Source organism: Lutjanus erythropterus, chromosome 10 (genome assembly GCF_056507025.1).
Source record: "Lutjanus erythropterus isolate fLutEry1 chromosome 10, fLutEry1.hap2, whole genome shotgun sequence".
NCBI classification, from domain to species: domain Eukaryota; kingdom Metazoa; phylum Chordata; class Actinopteri; order Lutjaniformes; family Lutjanidae; genus Lutjanus; species Lutjanus erythropterus.
In genome coordinates, this window is record NC_139326.1 from 12,902,876 (window position 1) to 12,926,118 (window position 23,243).

At 40.4% G+C, this 23,243-nt stretch overlaps 1 protein-coding gene across 1 annotated transcript in view; it reads right to left on the reverse strand.

The window, feature by feature from the left end:
* Nucleotides 1–501: 501 nt before the first annotated feature.
* Nucleotides 502–23,243, reverse strand: part of LOC146320121 (ral guanine nucleotide dissociation stimulator-like) — a 30,614-nt gene continuing 7,872 nt past the window's right edge. Inside the window, exons 2-18 of the mRNA XM_084728238.1 lie at nt 14,679–14,983; nt 12,960–13,034; nt 11,493–11,686; nt 11,036–11,160; nt 9,634–9,849; nt 9,374–9,477; nt 9,177–9,261; nt 5,855–5,932; nt 5,397–5,483; nt 5,250–5,282; nt 4,981–5,102; nt 4,077–4,172; nt 3,693–3,897; nt 3,417–3,491; nt 2,882–3,148; nt 2,269–2,383; nt 502–2,120 (exon numbers count right to left, since the gene is read on the reverse strand). Coding sequence (XP_084584364.1) covers nt 1,945–2,120; nt 2,269–2,383; nt 2,882–3,148; nt 3,417–3,491; nt 3,693–3,897; nt 4,077–4,172; nt 4,981–5,102; nt 5,250–5,282; nt 5,397–5,483; nt 5,855–5,932; nt 9,177–9,261; nt 9,374–9,477; nt 9,634–9,849; nt 11,036–11,160; nt 11,493–11,686; nt 12,960–13,034; nt 14,679–14,983 — 2,358 coding nt within the window. The 3' untranslated portion in view covers nt 502–1,944. The remainder of the gene's footprint in view (nt 2,121–2,268; nt 2,384–2,881; nt 3,149–3,416; nt 3,492–3,692; nt 3,898–4,076; nt 4,173–4,980; nt 5,103–5,249; nt 5,283–5,396; nt 5,484–5,854; nt 5,933–9,176; nt 9,262–9,373; nt 9,478–9,633; nt 9,850–11,035; nt 11,161–11,492; nt 11,687–12,959; nt 13,035–14,678; nt 14,984–23,243) is intronic.

A 23,243-nucleotide genomic window follows, 5' to 3' on the forward strand; every position in this document is an offset into this window, starting at 1 on the left:
TAATGGATATGAAGGATGATCCGCCATGTTGGAAGATACCACAGTCCATCGCTTCTTCTTCCAATGCAATGATATGGATTAAACCAAAATACAGGAAATCCGTAATGTTGTTCTTTTGCCAGAAAGAAACCTGGAATCTGATAGAACATCATGTTTTATATTATTATGTAGCTAATATTTTATTTATTTTTTCATAAAAACATATTGTATCCCAGAGTTTCTCTACTGCAGAATTTTGGGAACACAAGAAGAAAGGGGTTTATCCTAATATAAAATAATACATTTGAATACATATCATTGAATGGGTGGATTAATCCAGACTTCACTGAAGAGCTGCAAACAGTAACATTATTTTAAGTCAGATTTTAGTGTCTTAGATGTTTAAAAACATGTGTCAAAGGCTTCTTCTTGAATACTTAACCTACTCAGATTTAATTATTCCATTATATACTTTTAATTCAAATATTTTTTATAAAGAGGTTTGACCCCGGTGCAAGGAAGCCCACTAAAACATCTCGCTCTGTAGGTAAGAAGAGCTGTATTTGTTGTCTTCCAACATGGCGGCCAGCGGACAGGAAGTAGAGAAAGTGCAGCTCATACAACCTCTTCAGAAGGATAATTAGCAGCACCATATCAGAGCAGAGAGATGCAAAAAAAAAAATGTACAAAGCAACGTGAAAAATAGTGTTGATATCGTGACGAGTCTATTAACAAAATCTCATGGTCCGTTTCAAAAGAATATACTGCACAGTTGGTGTTAATTGATATATACACTCAGTTTTTTTTGTTTTGTTTTCAGCTCTCTTGTTCTTCTTCTTCTTCAGTCAAGTGCGATTAAAGGACTGCCACGTCCTTCACTGTGTAGTGGTTACAATTCACTCATTTTAAAAAAAAGAAGAAGAAAACAGTGGCATGTGATTCATGGCTGTGCCCACTGGATTTTGACACCACATCTCCATTTCAAAGTCCTCGACCTTTTTGTTTTTGTGTAACATGGCAGCGTTCAGAAGTTAAAAGAGTTCAGGTCCCCTCCACGTCAGCGTCGCTGGTGGTAAAACGCCGAAACGAGTCCCAGCATCTGAGAGCGGAGAGCGAAACGTTCAGTGCTGCAGTCCCAGAAACTCTGTCGACATCAGGAACCCTGGGGCGAGACGGTAAAGGCGGCGGTACACTCACAACAAAAGTTCCCTGAAAAAATAGAAACACATTCGAACGCCCAGCTGTTACACACGTCTGTGTGTCACTCGCTGTGGCTTCGTATTGTTCGTTTATGTACACTCCATGCCAAGAGGGGCCGTGCATGAAGACTGAAGAGTAAAATACAGGGATGAAGGCTGCCGAGGGAGTCTTTTTAAAAAAATGTTCCATCGAAGGTGCAAAAATCCTCACATGATCAAGAGGCGTGAAAAAAAATCTTTAAGAGCTGACAAGTGATGTTAAGATGTAAACAGTTGTAAACACAAAGTAATGGACCAGGAAATGACATGGGTCTGATTTCCCACAAGCCTCCACATCCAGTTACGTGAAATTTCAGGCTGAGTGGAGGCTGGTACAGAGTCCGACGCGTTCAGCCACCGACACTGACTCAGCTGTTTACTTTTCTCACTAATGTGTCCTTTTGTTGTCAGCCCAACAGAAACGGCTCCCATCTGGGCGTTTCCTGCGACAAACTCAGCCTTTCAGCGTCCTCGGAGGGTCCTGATGACATGACAGCTGTTACTAAGTGCTAAGGTGCTCCTCTGCTTTCTGCTGACTCACAGAAAGGTTGCTTGGTCACTTATCTCATCTCCTCTGGCATCTCAGTCTTTGTCCAAAGCAAAACTCAGATACTTCAGGTTAGTTTGCCTCCAACAGACTTAAACACAAATGTTTCTTCTGAGGAGTGGAGACCAGAGAGGGTTAAAGGGGGGTTGGAGGGGAGGCAGGAAGTGGCGAGTTTTCCCCTCAGAAAATCCCTTTAGCGATTTTCAGTCCCTTCTGTTTCATGCGAGGCAACGTTGAACTGGCCACGTTTTTGGCCCGCACCGGCCGGGCCAGGCCGCGCTTCTTCAGCACAAAGTCGTAGTTGGCAGTGGAGTTCATGGCGTAGAAAACATTGGCGTTGTCTGGGATCCGAAGCTCTACAGAATGAGACGAAAGAGAGAAGACACCAAATGTAGTCAGTTAAAACAAATCTGGAAGAAATCTTTTGTTATGATTATGGATATTTGCTCAGGATCAATGTGCACACCAGTACACACCATCAGAATGTGTGTTTTTAGTTTTTACCTTTGTCCTCAGAGATTTTCTGCATCAGCTCGTAGTCCTCAGTTTTCTCCCGCTCCAGGTTGTGTTTGATCATGGCCTTCCTGATGACGGCTGGAGTCTTGTCTTGACTTGTCACCTGAATCGGGGGACAAACACATCAAAACCTTGTATCTCTGATGAAGAAAACCAAAATCTCATGTTTGAAATAAATTTTGGTATATTTCCCATTACCCAGATATCTGACTTTTCTGCCTGAAATTAAGGGAACTCTGTGTTTTCAGGAATTCAAACTGAATTAGTTTTATCATGTGTCTTCTGTGTAGCAGAAGACCACACACAGGATTTTGACGCCTTTGAAACGTGGACCATAGCAAATTAAGCATCACTTGAGTTTTTAAACATTGCGTTTAGCATGTTTCACTCTAATATCTACTAATATGGCATATAGCTTCTTGTTTTAGCTGAGCTCATATTATCCTCTCATTTGTTAATTAATGTTTGGAATCTTTACTAACACTTTGTACTATTTACACTATTTGGCAGAGTGTTGTAACTGGTAAAACACAGATTGTGAACCTGATTGGTTCAAAAGGAATTATTTCCTAAAACAAAACAATTTAGAAAATGAACTAACCAGGATGCTCTTGTACATGTTGCCATTCTCCACGTCCAGGCTGACCCTGATGATGCAGCAGTCGTCGACCTGCTGGTTGTACAGCGGCAGCGACAGAGTCGAGTAGTTCGACACCGCAGACACCGAGCGTTTGTGTGAGCGGGAGGCAGACAGCGGGGTGGAGCAGGAGACGGAGGAGGAAGAGGCGCTGCTGGAGCCAGAGGCCGAGCCAGAGCTGGAACCCGTCCCTGAGGTGTCCAGAGACGACAGAGACGTGCACTCCCAGAACTGAACAGGAGGACAGGAGAGCAGAGGAGGTGGTGAGGATGAAGCACATTTACATTAGGACTGTTTTCACTATCAATTAAACTGCTGCCTTTTGGATTGAATGAGTAATCCACCAATTTTATATATTAGTTTACTGAGAGTGCTGTTCAGCCTGTGAAAAGTTGTATGTTGATGTTACAGTGTTTTCATCAGGGTTTGAATGAATGAAAAGTCAGGGTATCCGCCTAGCTTGCCTCATTTAATTCAAATAAAAAGTCAAACTTGTTACCGTTGACGTTGTATCTGCTGCTGGAGCGTCTCGCCCCAAAGCAGACACGGTGAGTTTCACTGAAGGAGTCGATGTCTAGACAGACAGAGAGAAGAAAACAGAAGCCATCACCAAACAGCCACACAGGTGAACATGCAGCATTTAACCTCACATATTAACTGTGGAACTGTAAAACACAGACAACATCAGCTGAGGTGGAAAATGTGGTTTTATCACATCATCACCAGCACTGGTAAGATTTTGCAGTGACCTCGCTGTCTCGTCTTTCGTCCTTACCTTCCTCTCATGTCCCTCTGGAGAATCAGACAGGAAGCTGGCATTCACGTCCTCCAGGTCTGAACCACTTGAGCTCACAGAGGTGACACTAAGGGCATCACCGCTGTCCCCCCCGCCTCCCTGGTACGGCCTGTAGTGTGAGTGGTCGAAAGACTTGGAATGAGAGCCTGTAGCGCTGCTGCAGCCGGCCTCCGTCAACTGCCGGCTGGACATGAAATAAACACAGATGGGGAAGATTTTTTAACAGTCATGATGCAACAGAAAATCCATCCTGCAATTATTTAGGTCAATATTATGACTATAATGTGAGTTATAATACACGTGCACCAAGCTTATGTGTAATAAAGTCTCTCTCCACAGCAGTCTCTCAACGCCGCCACTTACTCGCTCCAGCGTTTCATGATCCCTCCGTTCTTCTTGGCTCTGAGCGTGTTGCTGGCCGACTCTGACAGAGGCTCGATCTCACAGGACAGATTGTAGCTGCAGGAACACCAAGTCAGGACAGATGACAACGTTAATCTGCACTCATCTCAAGGATAAGACAGGAAGACGCTGTTGTTCACAGCCATCCTGTCAATTCAGTACCCAGAAAACCTCCACTGATATGTCAGTAAACAGAACACAAGCCTGACTGACTGAAAATCTCTTCATTCTGCGTCATTCTCATGATGCAGGTAAGTCCATCTGAATCTGCTCTCAAGTATTTTGGGCAAACAAAAAATCGACCTTGTCAAAATCTATAGGAATGGAAATTTTTCTCTACATATTTCTACATCTAAAAAACTTTCCTGCAGCTTTATTGCTATGTCTTATTCATATTTAGGTGATGAATTTGTCTGTTGTCTGTTGTTTCAGGTGCTTCCAGTGGATTGCACCATCTACCAGGCATCTTTCCCTTCATGTTACTGTAATTTATAAATGGTTTTCAATTATTTTAAAGTGCTCACAGCCTCCTGTGAAAACCAGCGCATTATCGTCAAAGTGCTCTGTTGTATTAGCTTAATAGTAAGTTTATGAGCACTTGAGCTGCAGTAAAAATTAACTTCTGAATGGCTTGGCACAGCACTCGTGATTACTGAAACCAACCAGGACTGGATATTTGTGCCAACACACACACACATTTTAGTCTTAACGGTCACAAAGAAGCTCATATTGGACGACTGAAACAGAAACACGCCAAAAACATTTGCTTGAGTAAAGCAGCCATACCACAATACAATAGCTTCAAAATACACTTAAAGTAGCAAAAGTGACAGAAGAAGAAAAACAGCATGAGCAGACAACTAACCTCTCTGCCTCGCTGAGTTTCTCCACGCCTGCGAACCACTCTCTGAAGTGGCTGTCCTGAGTGAAACTGTAGTTGTTGGAGGCCAACTGGAGCAGTTTGATCTGAGCGATCACCTCAAACTCCTGCAGGCAGAGAGCAGAGCAGGGAATGTTAAAAACAAAATAATTCAACTGTCAGATCTGACTTGCTTGACTTGATTTGTTTGTATCCATGAGGGACTTTGGTTTTTTATTCAGATCGTTACAACCAAACAAGAAAAATGAATTCACCTTTCTTCTCTTCTCAAAGTTGATCAAACCACCCTGAAAAGGAGTTAAAGATAAAAAAAAACATGAGAAAGTGATGATTAAAAGAAAACATAAAAACACGCCAAGAAGGGTAAAAATAGAAGCTAACAGTTAAAACACGTGTCTGACCTCAGTGTAATCCTTCATGGCAGTGTCCATCATCACAAGGTCTGTCAGGAAAGTCCCTAAGTAAGGAATCGTCCCCTGCATCACTCCCTGTTCACAGAGGGACAAAGGGACCATCAGTGGAAGTAAACATGGACACTGAGTGAGAAAACAACTCTTCAGACACAAAAACACTGTCTTCAGGGTAGAATTATTCAGGTTAGAGAGGTACAACAAAGTCATGTTTTGCAGGCGAGTCTTTTTCTCCTCAAACTGGACCGACTGCAGGGCTCTCATCTGCCACTAGATGGGGCTGTTTGCTCAGATTTGAAGCTGCTCATTGTTCAGAGTTGCAAGACAGCACAAGTGTATACCAATGTGAAGCATTCCTACTTCAATGACCAAGTCTTTATCAGATAAAGGGTTTTAAATGAATGGTTTGAAAGCAAAACTCCCTCCTTTGTTTTAGTTCATGGACTCACCAGGTCTCTCTGCTGCTGGTGTCTCCTCTGAGCTCGTTTGGGATTTATTTCCAAAGTGGCAAACTTGGAGGTGCCCTCCTGCAGAATGATAACAAATAGTTATGTCTGTGTTATACACACAAAGAGATAAAGTGCAGTTCTTCAAATCATGTCTAACTGTTTCCCGCATTTCACACACACAGGGCTTGATTACCTGCAACAACCCCAGAGCATTTAAATAGAAACATCATCAAAGAGGCCGCAGCATGTTTTTCTTATCAGTTTCCATCCATGTCAGCTGACACTACCACTGATCTTCCTATGAGCAGTGCAGCTGCAAAACAGCTTTTCAACAATGTAATAAGAGGGCAACTTGAATGAAAGTGAACAAACTCCTACACACTGTCTCACTTAAAGCTGGTTTATACTGATACTGTATATTCACGCTTTTTCAATCCACACAGTCTTTATAATTCAGGTTTTAATATTTTAATATAATGAAGAGATTTTACTACCTTTAGTGTGTTGCTAATGTGATTATCTGTCAAACTCCAGCATATTGACAGAATAATTAACAGCCTGAGGAAGCTTAAAGGAAATTTAATGTTGCACTTCCTCATAGTTGAAAGACAAAACTGATGTGGTAGAGGATAAGATATCCCTATTTTAGTTTGCAACCACAGAATATATTGTACAACTGGCTGAGGAGCGTAGTAAACGTGTCTCCATGTGTAAAATTGATGAAGTCTCCCTTTAATTCTAAAAATGTAGCATCAGATCCATAACTTTAATGACAAAAACACCTAAATTACTGTTTTTTTCCATAACGCACAAGGCCTGGTGTTACTATTGTTTGTGCAGTGTTAACATTAGCAGCCAGTGAGCACAGCTGGCCTAGATATTAAGAGCGTTCGGGTCTCTGGAGTTACCAAGTGGGAACCTCCCTACATGGATGTTTCGCTGAACTTAGCTTGAAATGCTTCCAGAAGCTTCAACAGTGAATTCTGGCACACTTTTGACCTGCTTGAGTATCAGATGTAAATATAATTATTACTTCCTAAAAATGGTTTTCCTTTTTATGGCCCTAAAAGTGCATGAAAGTAGATGGAAAACAATTTGCCTAAATGTTAGGGAGGTAGATGTGTAAGAAGTCATGTCTGTAATTACAATGAAAACATGGACATGAGTGAAACCATATTTTCATGCTGACTGTTCCTCAAAATCTTTTTGTTGTTCCTAAATTTCAACATCTGAGTAACCTCAGAGAAAAAGTGGGAGAAAATCCACCTCCTGGTGCTCACAGTTACATTCCTCAGGGTGATGTAATGTGCAGAGGCCTCCTGCAGGTCGTGTAATTCGAGCTGACCGAGTCAAGTGAACGCAGCATGGCCCGAGCAGATAGAGTGAGCTAGAGGCAACGCCCCGAGGTGATCTTTTGCACAAGTTGTTATCTACACCTGCCAAAGGTTTCCTCCTACCCGTGACGTCAGCGGGGATTCCCTAAGAGGAAGCCCGGGGAGTTCACTCACTGTTACATCAGCAAACTACTCAGGTTTATAAATAGGTGATAACACATTCACCACCTCCAGTCTGTATTTTGACACACTGAAAAGATATATGTGTGAATGGTAGAGCTGCAACGATAAGTTTATTGGTAGAAAATTAGGCGCCAACTATTCTGATAGTCTGACAGTCAATTTCAAGCCAAAACCTCAATTATTTGCTGGTTCTACATTTTCAAAATGTCAGGATTTTCTACTTTTCTTTGACAGTTATGAGAGCAAATGAAGAGTCTTTAGGGTTTGGACTGTTGGTTGAACAAAATAAGCTTGTTACACAGACCTTTAACACAACATTTTAAGCTAAGCTGTTCACATTTTGCAAACTTGGCACCAATATAAGTGTGCTGAATTAGCAATTATTGTTTCCTGTTTCCAGTGTACCCATGAATGAACAGACAACTATCACAGCGTTAACTTTGATACTTAAGAAAATGTAAAAACATGATGATTCCAAGGCAAGTTCCTTCTGTTAACCTTCTATTCTCTGACTGTTATTTTTCATTGTCTGTGAATAACAAAAAAACAAACCGTATAAGCACATTCACTATTTAGTGTATATGAACTGTTACCACCAGGCACATCTATCTATCTGACAGTCACGTTGAACGTAAAAAGATGTTTCGTGTTTGTTTGTTCAGATCTGTTGTGACTGTTCGGAAAGTTATGACTCTAGGAAGAAGTAATAATATGTAAATTGTACCAACGGGCATGTGTATGTTCAAGCCAGCTCAATATTACAAAGCAACTATTTCTTATCATTTTAACCTTTAGTGATGTTTTGTTTTGAAATTTTATTATGACAACAGCAGTATACGCAACATGTAAATCTGCTGTCTCATTTCCTGTACAGTCACGTTTCTCTGTATGTCAGCTCCTGCTGTCCTTGTACCGCGTGTGTCAGTACGAGCTGCAAAACACTCAAGAGGTGTCGACACGTCTCTGCGTTAAACTCCATAAATCAGATTAATGATGACAGCAGTCTGTCAGCTGCACAGAGCCCACCCAGGACATCATGAGTAATATATAGATACTGTGATCCATGAACATGGTACAAGGTGTTCTGCCCTGCAGGATGTTTCTGTGGATGTTCCTCTGCAGCTGGTATCAGACAGGCGTGAGGAAGTCCACAGATGGGATGGGTCACAGAGACATACATCCTGCTGCCATCTGCTATGCTGCCATATATTATATAATTCATGCAGATTGATGGATTGTCCAATTAATAAGGGCAAACATGTTTTACTTATCTCTGTGCCTACGCTGTTTTTGCAATTTTATACAATAAAAGCAACATATTATATATAATTTAAATGTAATTTAAATGAAAATTGTTAATAAATGGGAATTGGCACTGGGCGATTCTGAAATATTGTGATCAGGGCTTCAACAGATTAGTTTTTCAATCACGTGAGTAAAAGTTAGGTCTATAAATGTCAGAAAATTGGGAAAATGCCCATCACAGTTTCCCTGAAACCAAGTTTATGTCTCCAAATCGCTTCCTCTTTCAAACCAACAGTCTAAAACCTGAAGCTATTCAGTTTATTAAACAAATCTTTGCTTTAGAAATACACTAAATGATTATCAGAAGTGTTACTGATTCATTTTTTGTTAATTAACCAACTAGTCATTTCAACTCTAATTACAATACATTTCAAAACATGTTCTTCGATATCAAAATATTAATAAGGGTTTAAAAATAATTTATGGTTTAAGAATATGTGTGTGCTGCATGTTTAGGTGTTGATCATTTCTGTGTGTGCTGTTGAGAAGCTGTGACTCACCTTCACCAGCAACTCTCGGCTCAGGGAGTAGTTGTTATCGTCTGAGAAGATCTCGGACAGCTCGCGGAAGGTGCGGAAACTCTCCCTGTGAACAGAGACAGAGGTCAGCATGAGGAAAACAAACAAATTAACTTCATGTTCATTCTATGGATATATGCAACAATATACATGGTGCTAACCCAAGGTTGGAAACCTACCGTGACACTTCCTCCCAAGTCCTCTTCAGGCGGTGGATGGCATTGCATTGCAGGGCGGAGAGAATGGCTCGCAACGAGGAGAAATTCTTCAGAATCCGACACTCCTGAAAGCAGCGGGAACAATTGTCCAATCAGAAACAGACAGAACAAACCGAGCTACGACTTAAAATGTTTAGTATCCATATTCCTTTCTGCATCTGTTAGGAGACCTTAAAAAAACTAAAATATTCCTAAAAGTAAACCAGAGGTCGGTTGCTCACCCGAGCCACATCTATCCACCTCTCCAGCAGCCTGGCTCTCTGGTTGGGCTTCAGCGTCGGGTTGCTGAGGCAGGTGGTGATGACACAGTTGGTGACAGAGTTGAACTGGGCCACAGTGGCTCTGATGGTGGGAGCCAGGTGCTCCTTCCCCTTCTTATCCCGCTGAGACCAGATCCCCCCGAGGCAGTGGTAAGGCACCACCTTCTTAAACAGATCCTGTAGAGAGAGAGACACCAACAGTATGAGTAGAGTGTTAAAATACTTTATTTTAAGGACCAAACCAGGAATTCTGCATGTGTTGAGTGAGTTGGACTTTATGATTATTTGGTGTCACGCTGGAGCTGTTTGAAGGCTAATTTCACTCAGAAAGATCAGTTTACTTAACTAGTCATTAGGAAAACTAATCAGCATATACTGTCGACTGTGGTTCTGGAGGGGAGTTTAAAAAAATGGGCATTTAGCAGGCAAAGAGATCCTCACAAAAGATGCAACTGGTTACATTACAGCAGATGAAGAACACAGTGTTTTGGAGCTTGACTCATCTTTTACTCCAAGTTGTATCAATTTCAACCTTTTTTATTCTGTCTCCTGTGAATCCCCCAACTTTATGGAAATGCAGTGCTAAATCAATCGAGTATTCCTTTGAAAACTCTCTCTTTGCATAAATGGTTGTTTTCTGCATTAAAAATGTAGATGCCAAAGGCGGTTTGGCGTCGGACTCAAAAAAGATCAGATGACTGGGCATCGTTAAACACTAAAGCTTTAAATGCACCAAATGAGAATTTTTAAGATGGTCTCAGCATGAAAAAATAACTGACAAAAAAGGAAAAAATGTATTCATTGTGATGGATTAGCAATTTCATGGATTTTCATTGGGTAGTGAAAGGCCCTAAAACCGACAGCTGTCTGAAAGGTTGAAAATCAAGTCTTGATGACAGTCCAGATGGACTGAAACATTAGTGTGACCAATAAATTGTGATGCTGAGCAAGAAAAGTGTGTGGGATTTTCTCCTCATAAGACTGGAAATTAATTTTAAAATTTCATTATAAGCTTTGTAAAATGATCAGCAGCAATCTAAGTATGGTTTGAGATTAACAGAGTAAAACATACAAATGCACCGGCCTTCTATCACAGGAAAACTGTTGTTTGAAATCCTCAGTTTATTGTTCCTGTAAATGCAAAACAATTAATTGACTGACTCATTTTATAACAACACAATTAATAAAAATTATAAGTGGCAGATCAATCAATAATAAAAAATATTTATTATTTGAACCTAAAAGCTAAAACCCTGACCTGACTTTTATTGGTTTAAATGCTAAACTCTGGATAAGACTAAGCGTGGAAGAGAACAGAGGTTGAAACTAAATCTGTGGATAAGGGAAAGGGAAACCTGCTCACCGCGTCCATGAGCGTGAACTGCTCTGCCACCATGATGGGGTCAAACGACAGGAAGCTGAAAGCAGGAAGCTCGTCCTCAAAGCCGCTCTCTTCCTGCGTAGCAAAAGGGCAGCCGATGTGTTCCCCTGATGAGATGAAAAACAAAGATTTTTTTTTTTTTTCTCACACACTGTCTCAACCTGAGCTCAACCTCAACACAGTTCCTGCACTTCTCAACCTCTCTTTGACCTTGGTATTTGTTTTTGTCTCCCCACCTAAGCGAACGTTTCACTCAGTGCTCAAACTCGTGTGCTGATAGTGACTGTCAACTGGTCCTTATCATTTGTACAACCACACTGTTCTTTCAAACAACAACTATTACAACTTGTGAACTGACGGTTTGTCTGCAGCTACATGAAATGGGTACATGAGGAGAAATTGTTTGCCCTGTCGTCCCTCTCCTGTCCTGCCTTCATACCATCAGGATCAGGCTCACACTGCTGTCGGCGGTGGAAGTGGGCCAGCAGGTTGCGGGCGCGGCGCTCCAGGTCCGAGCCGGGGAAGTGGCGGTGAAGGTAGGACAGTAGCTGGTGCAGACAGTCGTAGTTCGGAGGGCTCCAGAAGTCCTCAGAGTACTGGTCCAGCCACGCGCCCAGGATGGACGAAACAGTGCTGCAACACACAGAAAATAAAAGATGTCATAGTTTAAAAACTGACAATACAACTGACATAATTAGAAATACAAAGACTACAAAGAAACTGGAGTAGTTAACATGTCTGAAGTATGAACAACAGTTTCTAAGATTGGACATATTTTTCCAAATCAAAACTTTTTAACAGCAGAAGATTTATAAGTCTCTTTTTTATACACAGATAATGACAAAGAGGAGTCCATGAAATGTACATTGTCATTCCACATAATAACTCCATGATATTTGACAGAAAAAATGTCATGAAATAAACAGATATTTGGCATCTGAGTGACAATTTTAAGCTGATTTTATTGTTGCAGTCACTGCAAGCTGCTAGCCTAACATAAATCCAGCTATTAGTGTTTATCCTTGAGGGTCACGGGAGGGCAGGAGCCAATCCCAGCTGACATTGAATAAGAGAAGGGGTACAACTTGCACGGGGTCGCCAATCAATCACAGGGCTGACACACATAAACAGACAACCATTCACGCTCACATTCACACCTGCAGGACATGCAAGTTAGAGGCGCACATCTTTGGACGTAGATGTCTTTAGGTGGTGGGAGGAAACTGGAGCACCACACTGCCACTAAATATTAATGCTAAATACATTCATTGAGTGAGGAAAGTTAACCCTTATTTAAAAATTAGTTCAACATTTTGGGAAAAATAGTTTTGTTATTTGTGAAGCAGAGTCAGGACATGGTGTGAGTAGTTTAGTTTAAAGGAAAAACTACTAATCTGGCTCTATCCAGGTTCAAAATATACCACAGTTCATCATATTTCACTGAGTTATGCTAATACTGCTAAAAATGACAGCACTATATGCAAACATGGATGAAATGTTGCTGCTCCAGTATTCATGAGTTTCACTGAAACATTTTACCAAACTATTCAAGAGAATAAAGACAATTTTTGAAGGAGCACATGATCTGAATGCTGAATGAATTATGTCCTAACGATCTGTTTTATCCGTTTTGTTAAAATTGAAGCTACAAAGGGCAGTAACAGCCTAGATGTTTTTCCTGTGATTTATTACATTTTTATCAGTTCGTGAACTGCGTTCTATCAAGCTCTTGCAGAAACAGCCCCTTCACTCTGACAGATGTCTAGTAAAGAAAAATAAACCACTCCAACTTCAAACTCTGTTGATATCCCTTTAACCCGGGGAGGAGTGGGACGAGGCTCTGTGCTGTGAGTGTACTCAGTGATTAATGTTGGCAGCTCAACACTGAAGGTCGCAGCACACTCACTTTCTCAGCTCCGTGCAGTCGTCCTGGGAGACTCTGTGTGCTGTGGCTGCAGGGACGTTTTGGAGCCTGGCATACCTAAAAACAGAAGCACAAGTTCAGTCCTGTCCAACACAGTTAAAGAAAAAAAACAACACTGTGATAAGGAGAAAATTCTGATAAGAAGAAAAACTAATTTGCTTAATTTTCACACGTCACACACACTGAACTTCAGAGAAAAAGAAAACTGGCTTTCATTCATCTGGTATGAAAAAGCTTTACTTTAAATGCGATACCTGACTTTGGTATGGCAGGTGTTGTTTATAGTTATGTGTCGTACATGGCAGAAATCAGAAGTCAATTATAGATGACATCAGACATCAACAACTAACCAGGCTTCTCTGTAAATATTTACTTTCTGTCCAGTAATTTCATTCAAAACTTCCCTTTTCTTTATATGTTATATATTTACAGAAACAGGAAATAACGTTTAAGGAAACAAACAACATATTTCCACATATTCATCATTGTTTCATTCATCAAAGTTTTTAATTTTACCAAGCATTTTTTTGTTCATTTTTAATAAACCTTTCTAAATTGGTACTAGCTACCAATCTATGGTAACTACTTTCACCAGCTGAATATCTGAAAGGCATGTAACTTTCAGAAGAGCCTTGTTATTAATGACATTAGAGGCTGTAGGCTGCAGTGAGCTACAGTCAGGATCCTGTTGCTCACACTCAGAACTGTGTTGGCACACACAAGACTGAACACTGACATGAACACTGAATGCTGGAGAGTAAATTAGCATTTATTTAGAATAACATTTCGATCTGTAATGTTCCTGTATCCTATATTGATCATTGGCTCCATGTCACTAACTAGCTTCCTGTTTGCAAATCAGCCCATCAGCCAACATAAAGTAACACCAAGCCCACGCCATGCAGCCAAACCACAGTCAGCCAACCCCAGTTTAGGTTACAGTTTCCTAGTTGGCCGCCCCTGCCTTGCATAGCTCTTGGTTAGTAGAAAGCAATCATTATACCTTTGCTTTTAACTGTTACATAATTTACTGTTGGCTAAAATCAACACAATCTGTCTTAATACATAAGTCATTATCATGGATCATGTTAACAGTTGAAGTAATGTGGCAAGCTAGCTAACTAACACACCCACACAGATAGTATTCTGCTAGTGGTAACTTTAATGAGCAAGCAAGCTAAGCTTAGCCAGCCAGCTGCAACCCAGCCATGCAACACTCATTTGCACCAGCAAACAACCAAACAATCTTCACATAAAAATCAGTCCACAGGCTGTTACAGGCAACTGAAAAATTTTCAATTTTCATTTTCATTTTCAATTTATGTTACAATCTGTTCACACATTAGCAATGCAAATTGATTAATACATGTAAATTGCTTAAGATTCTTACATATTACACCTTCAACTTTGCAGCTGCTGATCAGAAAAAGTGTTCACTGTGTAAAGTAGTGTCATTCCGGTTTGTGATCTCTTACAATGAAGAAAATGACAGCCTTAGTGTGGAAGATAAGCTGTGAATATCCCAAGTGATTTTTATGTCTCTGATCGTTTCGTTAGAAACATTTTCAAAGGGTTGGAGAGGTAAAATTAGAGAGTTTGTGCAAGTTTTTGCTTACTTCCTCATTTAAGCATCTAATGACCCCTAACATTTCTCCTCCAGGCTGAGAACTTGGTGCAGAGCCAGCTGTGTTATCACTGTACCTGTTGAGCAGGAGATCCAGCACCTGCTTGGTGGTGGCGAAGGAGCGGTACGTGCAGAGGAAGATGGTGACGTAGGTGGAGTCTTTGCCCCTGAATGCCGACACCATGTACTCCACCAGCCTCTCCAGCGTGCCGGCCTTGATGGTCCGCACCTTGCAGGTTTCGTAGAGGCTCAGGGCCGAGTCCGTCTCCACGCCCAGCCATCGCTGTCCCTTACTGGCCGACTGATGAAGCTGCACCTTCCTCAGCGTGATGGTGAAGATGGCGTCCTCCTCGGCCTCCTCGCCGATCTCCTGCGTCGAGCTCTGTAAGACAGAGGAGATGGAAAATAAGACATTTGACTCCAATTAATGACCTCAGTTATGGGCTTTTCTTTAAGACCAAGTGCTGTTATATCCTCAAGTTTTGTGTCAAGTCGTGGTGGAGTTTTCACGTTGGAACAAGATTAGAGGGCGTTGAAAGAAGAGAAAAGATGCCACCGTTACCGCGCGGAACGTCGAGCTAAAAATGTCAGACATCTCATTTGGGGATGAAACCCTTTAATTATGACCATCTGTGTGACCCGGCTGTCTTCTTTTTTGGCCTGTGTCTCTATGAGTCATACTTAGTGAATCATGTGCGTGGCCGTGCACAAACAAACAATAGCTTGTTACTAAACAGAGCTTACTGGATAACTGGCACTACAATACAAGCGGCAGCCTGCATATACCAAACAGGGAATTAACACAAGCCGCTTGTTGCATGAATGAGAGCTCTGTAGGCTGTCACCATCACTGCATTTTGTTGTTGTTGTTTTCTATTGAACATGACAAACAAAGATGCAGCAAACGACAAACGGACAACACAAAGATGTTGACAGAGATAGTTTCATTCATCATCACAGCTGTCAACAAAAGTCCTGCATGTAGCCCACACATAGGACAGGAAAATGAGTCCTGAATAAGTTCATTGAAGAAGTTCATGGGAATGATCAAGTCTGGGAAATAGCTGGTAAGTGCATGTGGAGTTTAGAGCATTTTACCATAGATATCATGTTATAATTGTACAAAAGTCTTAAGTGTTTATCATACCATTGAAATGGCTAATCACATGTTGGTCAACAAAAGGAAGTAAATATAGTTACACAAAATTAATTTGCATACAAACATGCAATATGAAATAAACACAAGAAGTGTTAAAAGTTTTTGTTTAATGTGAAAAGTTTTATCTGGGGATGCAGAACAGCTTCATTCCTTTCAATGCAATTACGTCATACATTCCTGATTTTATGATATCTAGATATGTTTTTGGAATCAGTATTAAAATGAAGGCATAAAAAGGTGCTGAAGGTATTGAACACAGCTTTTTAAAGCAGAAATTTAATTTGGAAGGACCTTGCACTAAAGACTGAATGAACACTAAAAACATCAGCGGTCTGTAAACACCAGAGCGAAACCAGTCACAGTATCGACTGGGAAGGGGTCAAAGTCGTCGCTGAGCACTCGGTCCACACCACAGCACTATGTTTTTGGTACTAGTATGACTGTGACAGCATGAAAAGACACAAAAAACATGAATCTGTTAAATTCTTAGTTCCTTCCCAAGACAAATTTGTGATAATGGGCTATATAAATTAAAGCTTAAATTAGGCTTCTTTTCAGTGTGCTTTGGACTGGGGAAATAGACTTTGTGTAGTACAAAAGACAAGGTATAATCATTAAAAAATATTAAAACCGGCAAATATTTCTCATGTTTCCAAAACAGAAAGCTTCTGGTCCACATTAATACTCTAAAACCTACTAAGAGCTGAAAGCCTAATAGTTAATGCTCTCATTCAAAATCTCATTCCAGTTTTATGCACACAGCTCAGTAGCACTTTATTATCACACAACAGCATGATCCTCCAATCAGGAGCTTATATCACTGTAGAAGAATAAACCTTGACAGCTCGAACACTGAGGCTGTTAAACACATCTAACCTAAATAGCAGAGCTACAGTACAGTGCCGTGAATCATTACAGCCGAGGCCTCGATGGAGGAATGGCATGTAATCTGGCGTCCCACAGTCATCCGTCACCCCTGTAGTGCATCCTGGGAGCATTAGTCATCAGAGTCCATTTCCAAGGCTCAGCGCGACTCCCTGCCTCACTGCCTGCTTTTTTTGGTCAGGATGTATTTGGTTACATCGCAGTCAACACTGTTGTGTCTTTGTTACCATGGAGACAAGCTCAAATGAGGCTGGCTGCGAACTTGGAAAACCAGTGTAATGAGTGATACAGTATCTTCAAGCACTACTACTGCTGATCTTATATTTCTGTGTTATGTTTTTGACATGATTAGGAAGATAAAGATATGAATTTACACCTATTAGTACTGAGGCAACACATGACACAAAGTTCATTATCTAGCACACAAAAAAAAAAGGGAAAATACAAAATAAATAGAGTAAGAACAAAAGTAACTGGACAAAGTCAACAAAATTATATCAGTTATAGAAAAAAACAAATTCAGGGTATAGTCACTTCATACAAGCTTTATTCCTCAATATGTTTGACTAACTTGCTTTTCCCAGGGCAGTATCTGAGATTGTGCCTGGTTTTCTTTATTCATGATCCATCAGTTAGTTGGAAAACTTAAGGTAGAGAAGGTTAGATAATGAAAAAGTTCTCAGAATTACATTTCTTCACAAAAAATGTGACTTTTTGGAGAATAATGTACATTTCAGTTAAAAGGGCTGCAGTGGGATGCACTGAGGTCAGTTGTAGATTGTTGTTTTGGATATCAAACGATCAATTAACTAATCTAGAACACTACCAGCAAATTAATTAATAATAAAAATATTTGTTAGTTGCAGGAAGGAGTGTCACCATTCTTCAAATCCATCATTTAGATTTAACTTTTGATTTTAAGGTCACAATTCAATTTGATTAAATTCTTGATTTAATATTTAATATTCTTATTAGCACTGACGATTACGCCAACGTTAGACTGTCGAGTCAGGTTCAGGTTCAGGTTACAGAAAAGGAGAGACAGAGCATCCATCTTGACACATTAACAAACATGATAAAGGTACTAAAAGGCTCTAAGGACTTGATCTATTGATTTTTACATTTTTATTGTTATTTCTAAATTTTATTTGTTTTATACCCTGACAATTGTCATTTACATTTTCAAGTTGTGCTTTAAAAATAGTCTATATGGTATCAAGTGTGATGTAACACCTGGTGAGCTATGCTGTGTCATCTCTGAAGTGTTTTTTGTTTTATTCAGACACACACCGGATGTGCACAAGTAGGTGGGCTGGAGAAGAACAGAAACTGGAGGGGAACATAGGCTTTCTGCTTATGATTTTGATGCACTTTCGGTTTAGCTCAGTTCAATCGTTTTACGGCTTAGAATTTGAATCGTGACAACTCTATTTGCAGGTCTATAGTCATTTAACGACAAGACTCAAACTCAGCACTGGCAGCACATAACACGACTGAGACATGTAAAAAAGACTCGCACCCCCAAGAAGGACGTAAGCTCATCATCTCAACAAACATAATGAACAGAAGAAGGCTGATGCACAAGAAAAAGGATTGGATTCAAATGATACTAAGGCAGAAAAACTGGCTCTAACTGGAATACCTAACCACTGTCCACTGAATAAGATAGTGTTGAGTCATGTGACTTCCCTGCTTAAACCAAAACTAAGAAGTAAAAGCAAACTTTCCCACTACGGTCAGAACAATGAAGACTCCACCTGAACCTCAATAACCACAGCAGAGATCCTTACAGAGTGTGCTACACAGGGAGGGTGTGTGTGACAGATAAATGGAGGGGAGAAAGGACAAACCCCTGGACTGTTGTAAATCCTGTTCTGTATAATGGCCGAGGCACAGCTGCAGCTGAGGGCCTTGACAGCAGGAGTGGTGCTTATCAGCCAAACCACAGAGACCGTGCTGCTATCACTTCAAGCTCTGAAAAACGCAGCGCTCAAGGGCAGCGCCTCGATCCATCCGCCGAGTCAATTCCCACCATAATGCTCCTATTCATCCCTGTTCCAGCAAGGACGAGCGTTGCCATGATAACCAAACCGTGCCTACTACTTGAACAAAACACTGAGCGATCAATACTTTAAATAGTAGGGTTCAGTGACACTTCAAAAGGCCTGGAAAACACTTAAATAGAAAGAACAGAACAGATAAAAGCTGAGATTAGCTGAGGCTTGTGAATGCTAAAAGCACCGAAATATCCAAAATCAGAAAGTTGCAAACAAGCAGAAACATGTACAGTAAAGACCACAAGTTCGTCTGTTAACCACCAGCAGTGAGTCAGGATGCAGGTGAGAGTTGTCTAAGCAGGAATCTCACATCTGACAAGAGACCACTTCAGTTTAAAAAAGGGCTTTAGCTTGAGTTGTTAGGTTGGTCTTAAATTTGAAGAATGCAGTTTACACTTGCGGCTGGTGATGAGGGCCCCTTCTCTCACATAGTCCTTTAAGCATGCATCACATTTCTTTAGTGAATAAGATGAAACCTCTCTGGGTACTTAAGGCTCAAAACTGTGGAGAGATATTTGTCAGGGCTGCAGTCTTTCATCAGACAGCAAGTGTTGGACTCCGACAGCTGAACAAGCCGCGCTCTCTTGAACTGGATCCCAGTGCAGCTAAATTTTCTGATAAGCAAAGTCGATACAGAGAAAAAGTGTAAATAAAAGGGACTTCGACAGGAAGCTATCTCACTCTCTTCTTTTTTAAAAGGTAGCTTTGTCTCACATTCCTTAAGCCTGACTCAGTGCTTAGTCAGCCAGATAGGCACCGTCCTGGTTACAAACAGACTGAAGTGGCTACTAAAGATAGCCACAATTAGGATATTTTGGCCAAAATTACTCCAATAACAGGCAAAAGATAGTTTCAAATAATGTATGTTTGCATTTGAATTGCTCACATGAGAACACTGCTTTACTGGAAATCACAAACTCCACCTTCATCTCATTCCTCTGTGATCTCTTGACATTCTTAAAAAAATTAATTAACTCCCATGATTTCCTTTTTAGAGGCCAGTCATCTGACAGGATATAACTATGAGACACTTTCCTCTCTTTTTTTATCCCTGTATTTTCTTTCTTACTTTTGTACTGGCTTTCGTTTATGCATTTTTTGCTCAATTTTTGCTCAATGTGTCACTCATGTTGAATAAGTCTCAGAATACTCTGAATAAGGTGCATTGTTGAGCTGGAGTGGGGGGGTGGGGTGGATGGTGGGTGGGATATGCATGCGTGTTTTTTTTTTTAATAGAACATAAAGTAGATTATTTTTGTTAGCTTTATAGGTAGCATTCAGCATATATCTGATGATCTTTCTTAATTCAGGTTTAATATATAAATATATTTTGCCCTATTTGTAATTTTTTGTTCATAGTTACTTGTAATTTTTAATAACACCAGTGACAGTTCACTGTTTCAGTGCCTTGATATCATTTTGGACAGTTTAGAAAGTTTGGAAAGTTTCTTGTTAAACTGTAAAATATCCTGCGTAACACATTTTTGTCAAAAGAGTTCACCACTTCTGAGGAACCACTGCAATATATACATGTTTACTGGCCAATATATTGATATGGGAATATTTTTGTACCCCAGATATACAGTATTGGTCCGAGCCCTATTTTACCCTTTGCTGTACTGAACTATGTAACTAAACAAACTGTATCACATCATGGCTCATAATTTTTTAAATTACTGGCAGCTGTCCAGCAGAGATTGGTCTAAATCTAATTGCCACAGGTTGCTGCTGAGAACAAAAGAGTAACACTGGGTCAGAAAGTATTTACAGTAAGAATATAAATGTCTGTTTTTGCCAAACGGGTAAGTGGTTTTAACATCAGGGCAGATAAAATACTGACAGCTAAGTAATTAACTACAGAAAAGTGCATTGTTATTGTCTAAACATCCAGAATATATAGTTACATGCCGCCAGCGGGGCCCATCTGGTACATGAAGCGGTTTAAAAGAAATGCCAAGAAGTATTTTCAACATCAACATTCACACTCTTTTGTTTGACTGCAGAGCACCTGAGCACTCTGCAGTGTCTGCTACATGTCAGAAATACAAATACATGGGTTGAATATTAATGTTATATGCAAAGTAAATCTTATTCAACTCTGATATTAATATTCTGTTAAGTGTTTCTTGGCTCCTCGTGTGGGTTTGAATGAAATCAGAAAATGGGAAAACTCCAGCAGGGTCCGCAGAAATGTCTGGCATCCAGAGTGAGCCTCCTCCACACTCCCTCCATCACTTATCAGATCCACATTTCACCTACACCATCCTGACCATGAATGACCATGAATGTACGTGATGTGGGCTGGAGGAATGTGAGCAGAATAAAAGCGTCAGCAGAGAGTGATGAGGCAGAGAAAAAGGAAATAAGTTTCCAGAAAGAGGAAAAGGGAAAACCAAGTCACATGAGTGAAGCTGGAGTGGAGCAGGATTTGGTATGTGGGATGAATGGATTTAGTACGTTTGTTTCAAGAGTCATTTAAATAAATTCACAGTCAGTAAACTAGATGTAAAACATACATTTAACATGATGGTGTTTTCTCCTTTACACCAGGTCAACTGTCTAAAACTGGCAAACCCCCACTTTCTTTGCACTGTTTTTGTAAGATAAATTGTTCAAAGGCATTATTTCTACACTTATTATTATTATTATGCTTATTATTATTATTTAATGTATCTGTTGGATTTGCTGTACGGCTATCTGGCTGTGTGTTGTGCTGTTTCTTACTTAAACTCAATAAAAAATATTATAAAAAATATATATTTAAAAACACACTAATTTCTGACCACAGCTATTTCCAAATCACAGCTGGCACTAATTTTCATCTCAGAGTGGAAGCAGTTTGTCTCTGGTCTGCAAATTAACCTACATGATGCTTCTGTCACTGTTGTGCAACTGTGACTGAATTCCCCACAAAGCCCATTAGAGATAAATAAGACAAATAGACGCTTCCCTCGCACAAATAGGCACACATCCATGTCCCCCTGCATGCAGTGTTGATACTGAAAACGTGCCACAGCATCCAATGTGAGAAACAGCAGCTTACGTAGGGGGTTTCCTGAATGTGGTTTCTGGTACTTACCCATATATTTAGTTTACAGCTTGTAAGTGAAATGTATCTACCTATCGTTTAAAACTAGAAAAACAGTACAACCTTAATTGACACTGGTATCAGAGAGGCAACAGATGATTATTTTTGTTATCAGGACATCAGTAAATCTGACAATTATTTTCTCGATTAATCTTTCTATTCATATCCATGACTCAGTAGCTACATTTTATGTTTATGTTCATGGGTTTGTCCATAATTTCTATCAGTTATAATAACACTGTATTTACCAAGTTATTATTTGAGATCTGGGAGTGCAGCACTATTGCTGACATGTCAAGAAACACGAGCAGTCAGACCATCAGACAGCTTGTAACAAGCCAACAGTTAATCCAGATTACCTAAACTGATCTATTTGGAGGTAAAATCAAAAGTGAATGCAGCCAAAACTGTGCATACAACTACACTAAGTTTGTTGATCAAAGCCAAAGCAGAAAAATGATAACTGGCTGCTTTTATACAGCGCTTTTATCCAAACTGCTTTACATTTTGTCATCTGTTCATGCAGCGAGCTACATTGTAAGGTGTTGGACTGACCATCTGTAGCAATTTGACATATAGACAGGAGGAGCTGGGGATCAAACCACCAACCCAGTGGACCAAGTGGACAACCAACAAAATGATGAATGAATGATGGCTAAAACTACAAAAATGAGACCCAGGTTGTAATAAATGGGACAATCATTTATGGAGATTAAATGTCTACGGGTGAAGCATACAGATGTGAACACCTCACAAACTTCCAGCCTCACCCTCAGTCTTTAATGACGGGCTGAACTGTTGGCTGACCCGCTCATAAGTTCAGAAACACAATCATATATCCTTCATAGATCCAAAAATATTTATCTCGCTTAACAAACCTCCTGTCTTGCTATCTGATGGTGCACAGTCTGTATAAACACAACCACCTGGCACAGGGACAGATTAAAACAAACACGCAGGGACAGAAAGTAAACCCTCATTCTGAGCCAAATCCCCTCAAGGACAAACAGCGCTCTAGGAGTGTGTTCGGAGGCGTCTGCCAAACTCTGACGCTCATCAACAGCAAACACACCTGCCTCAATAGCGGTGGTCCCATATGAGGCTTAGAAAGCCCTTCAGAGCTGAGCACTAAATGTAGATCATGAGGGAAACTCCCAGTGGAAAGAGAAAACCTGCCCCCAAAACATCAACACCTAAACAAAGCCAACAATAGCGCGCCTCTCTTACAACCCCGTAGCACAAGCCAGTGACTTCCCCTCGCTAACAATGACCGCTGAAAGTCGGTGAGATCATTTGGATGTGGGGCAAGAGACCGAGAAGGAGAGAGGGTGTAACCAAATGTTCAGAAAACCCTTCAATGGTCTAAATATTGAGGCATCACTGAAATCTTCATCTTACAAGAAATGTTATCTTCTTTCTTCAAATTCATTGACTGATTTAAATCTTTGCACAT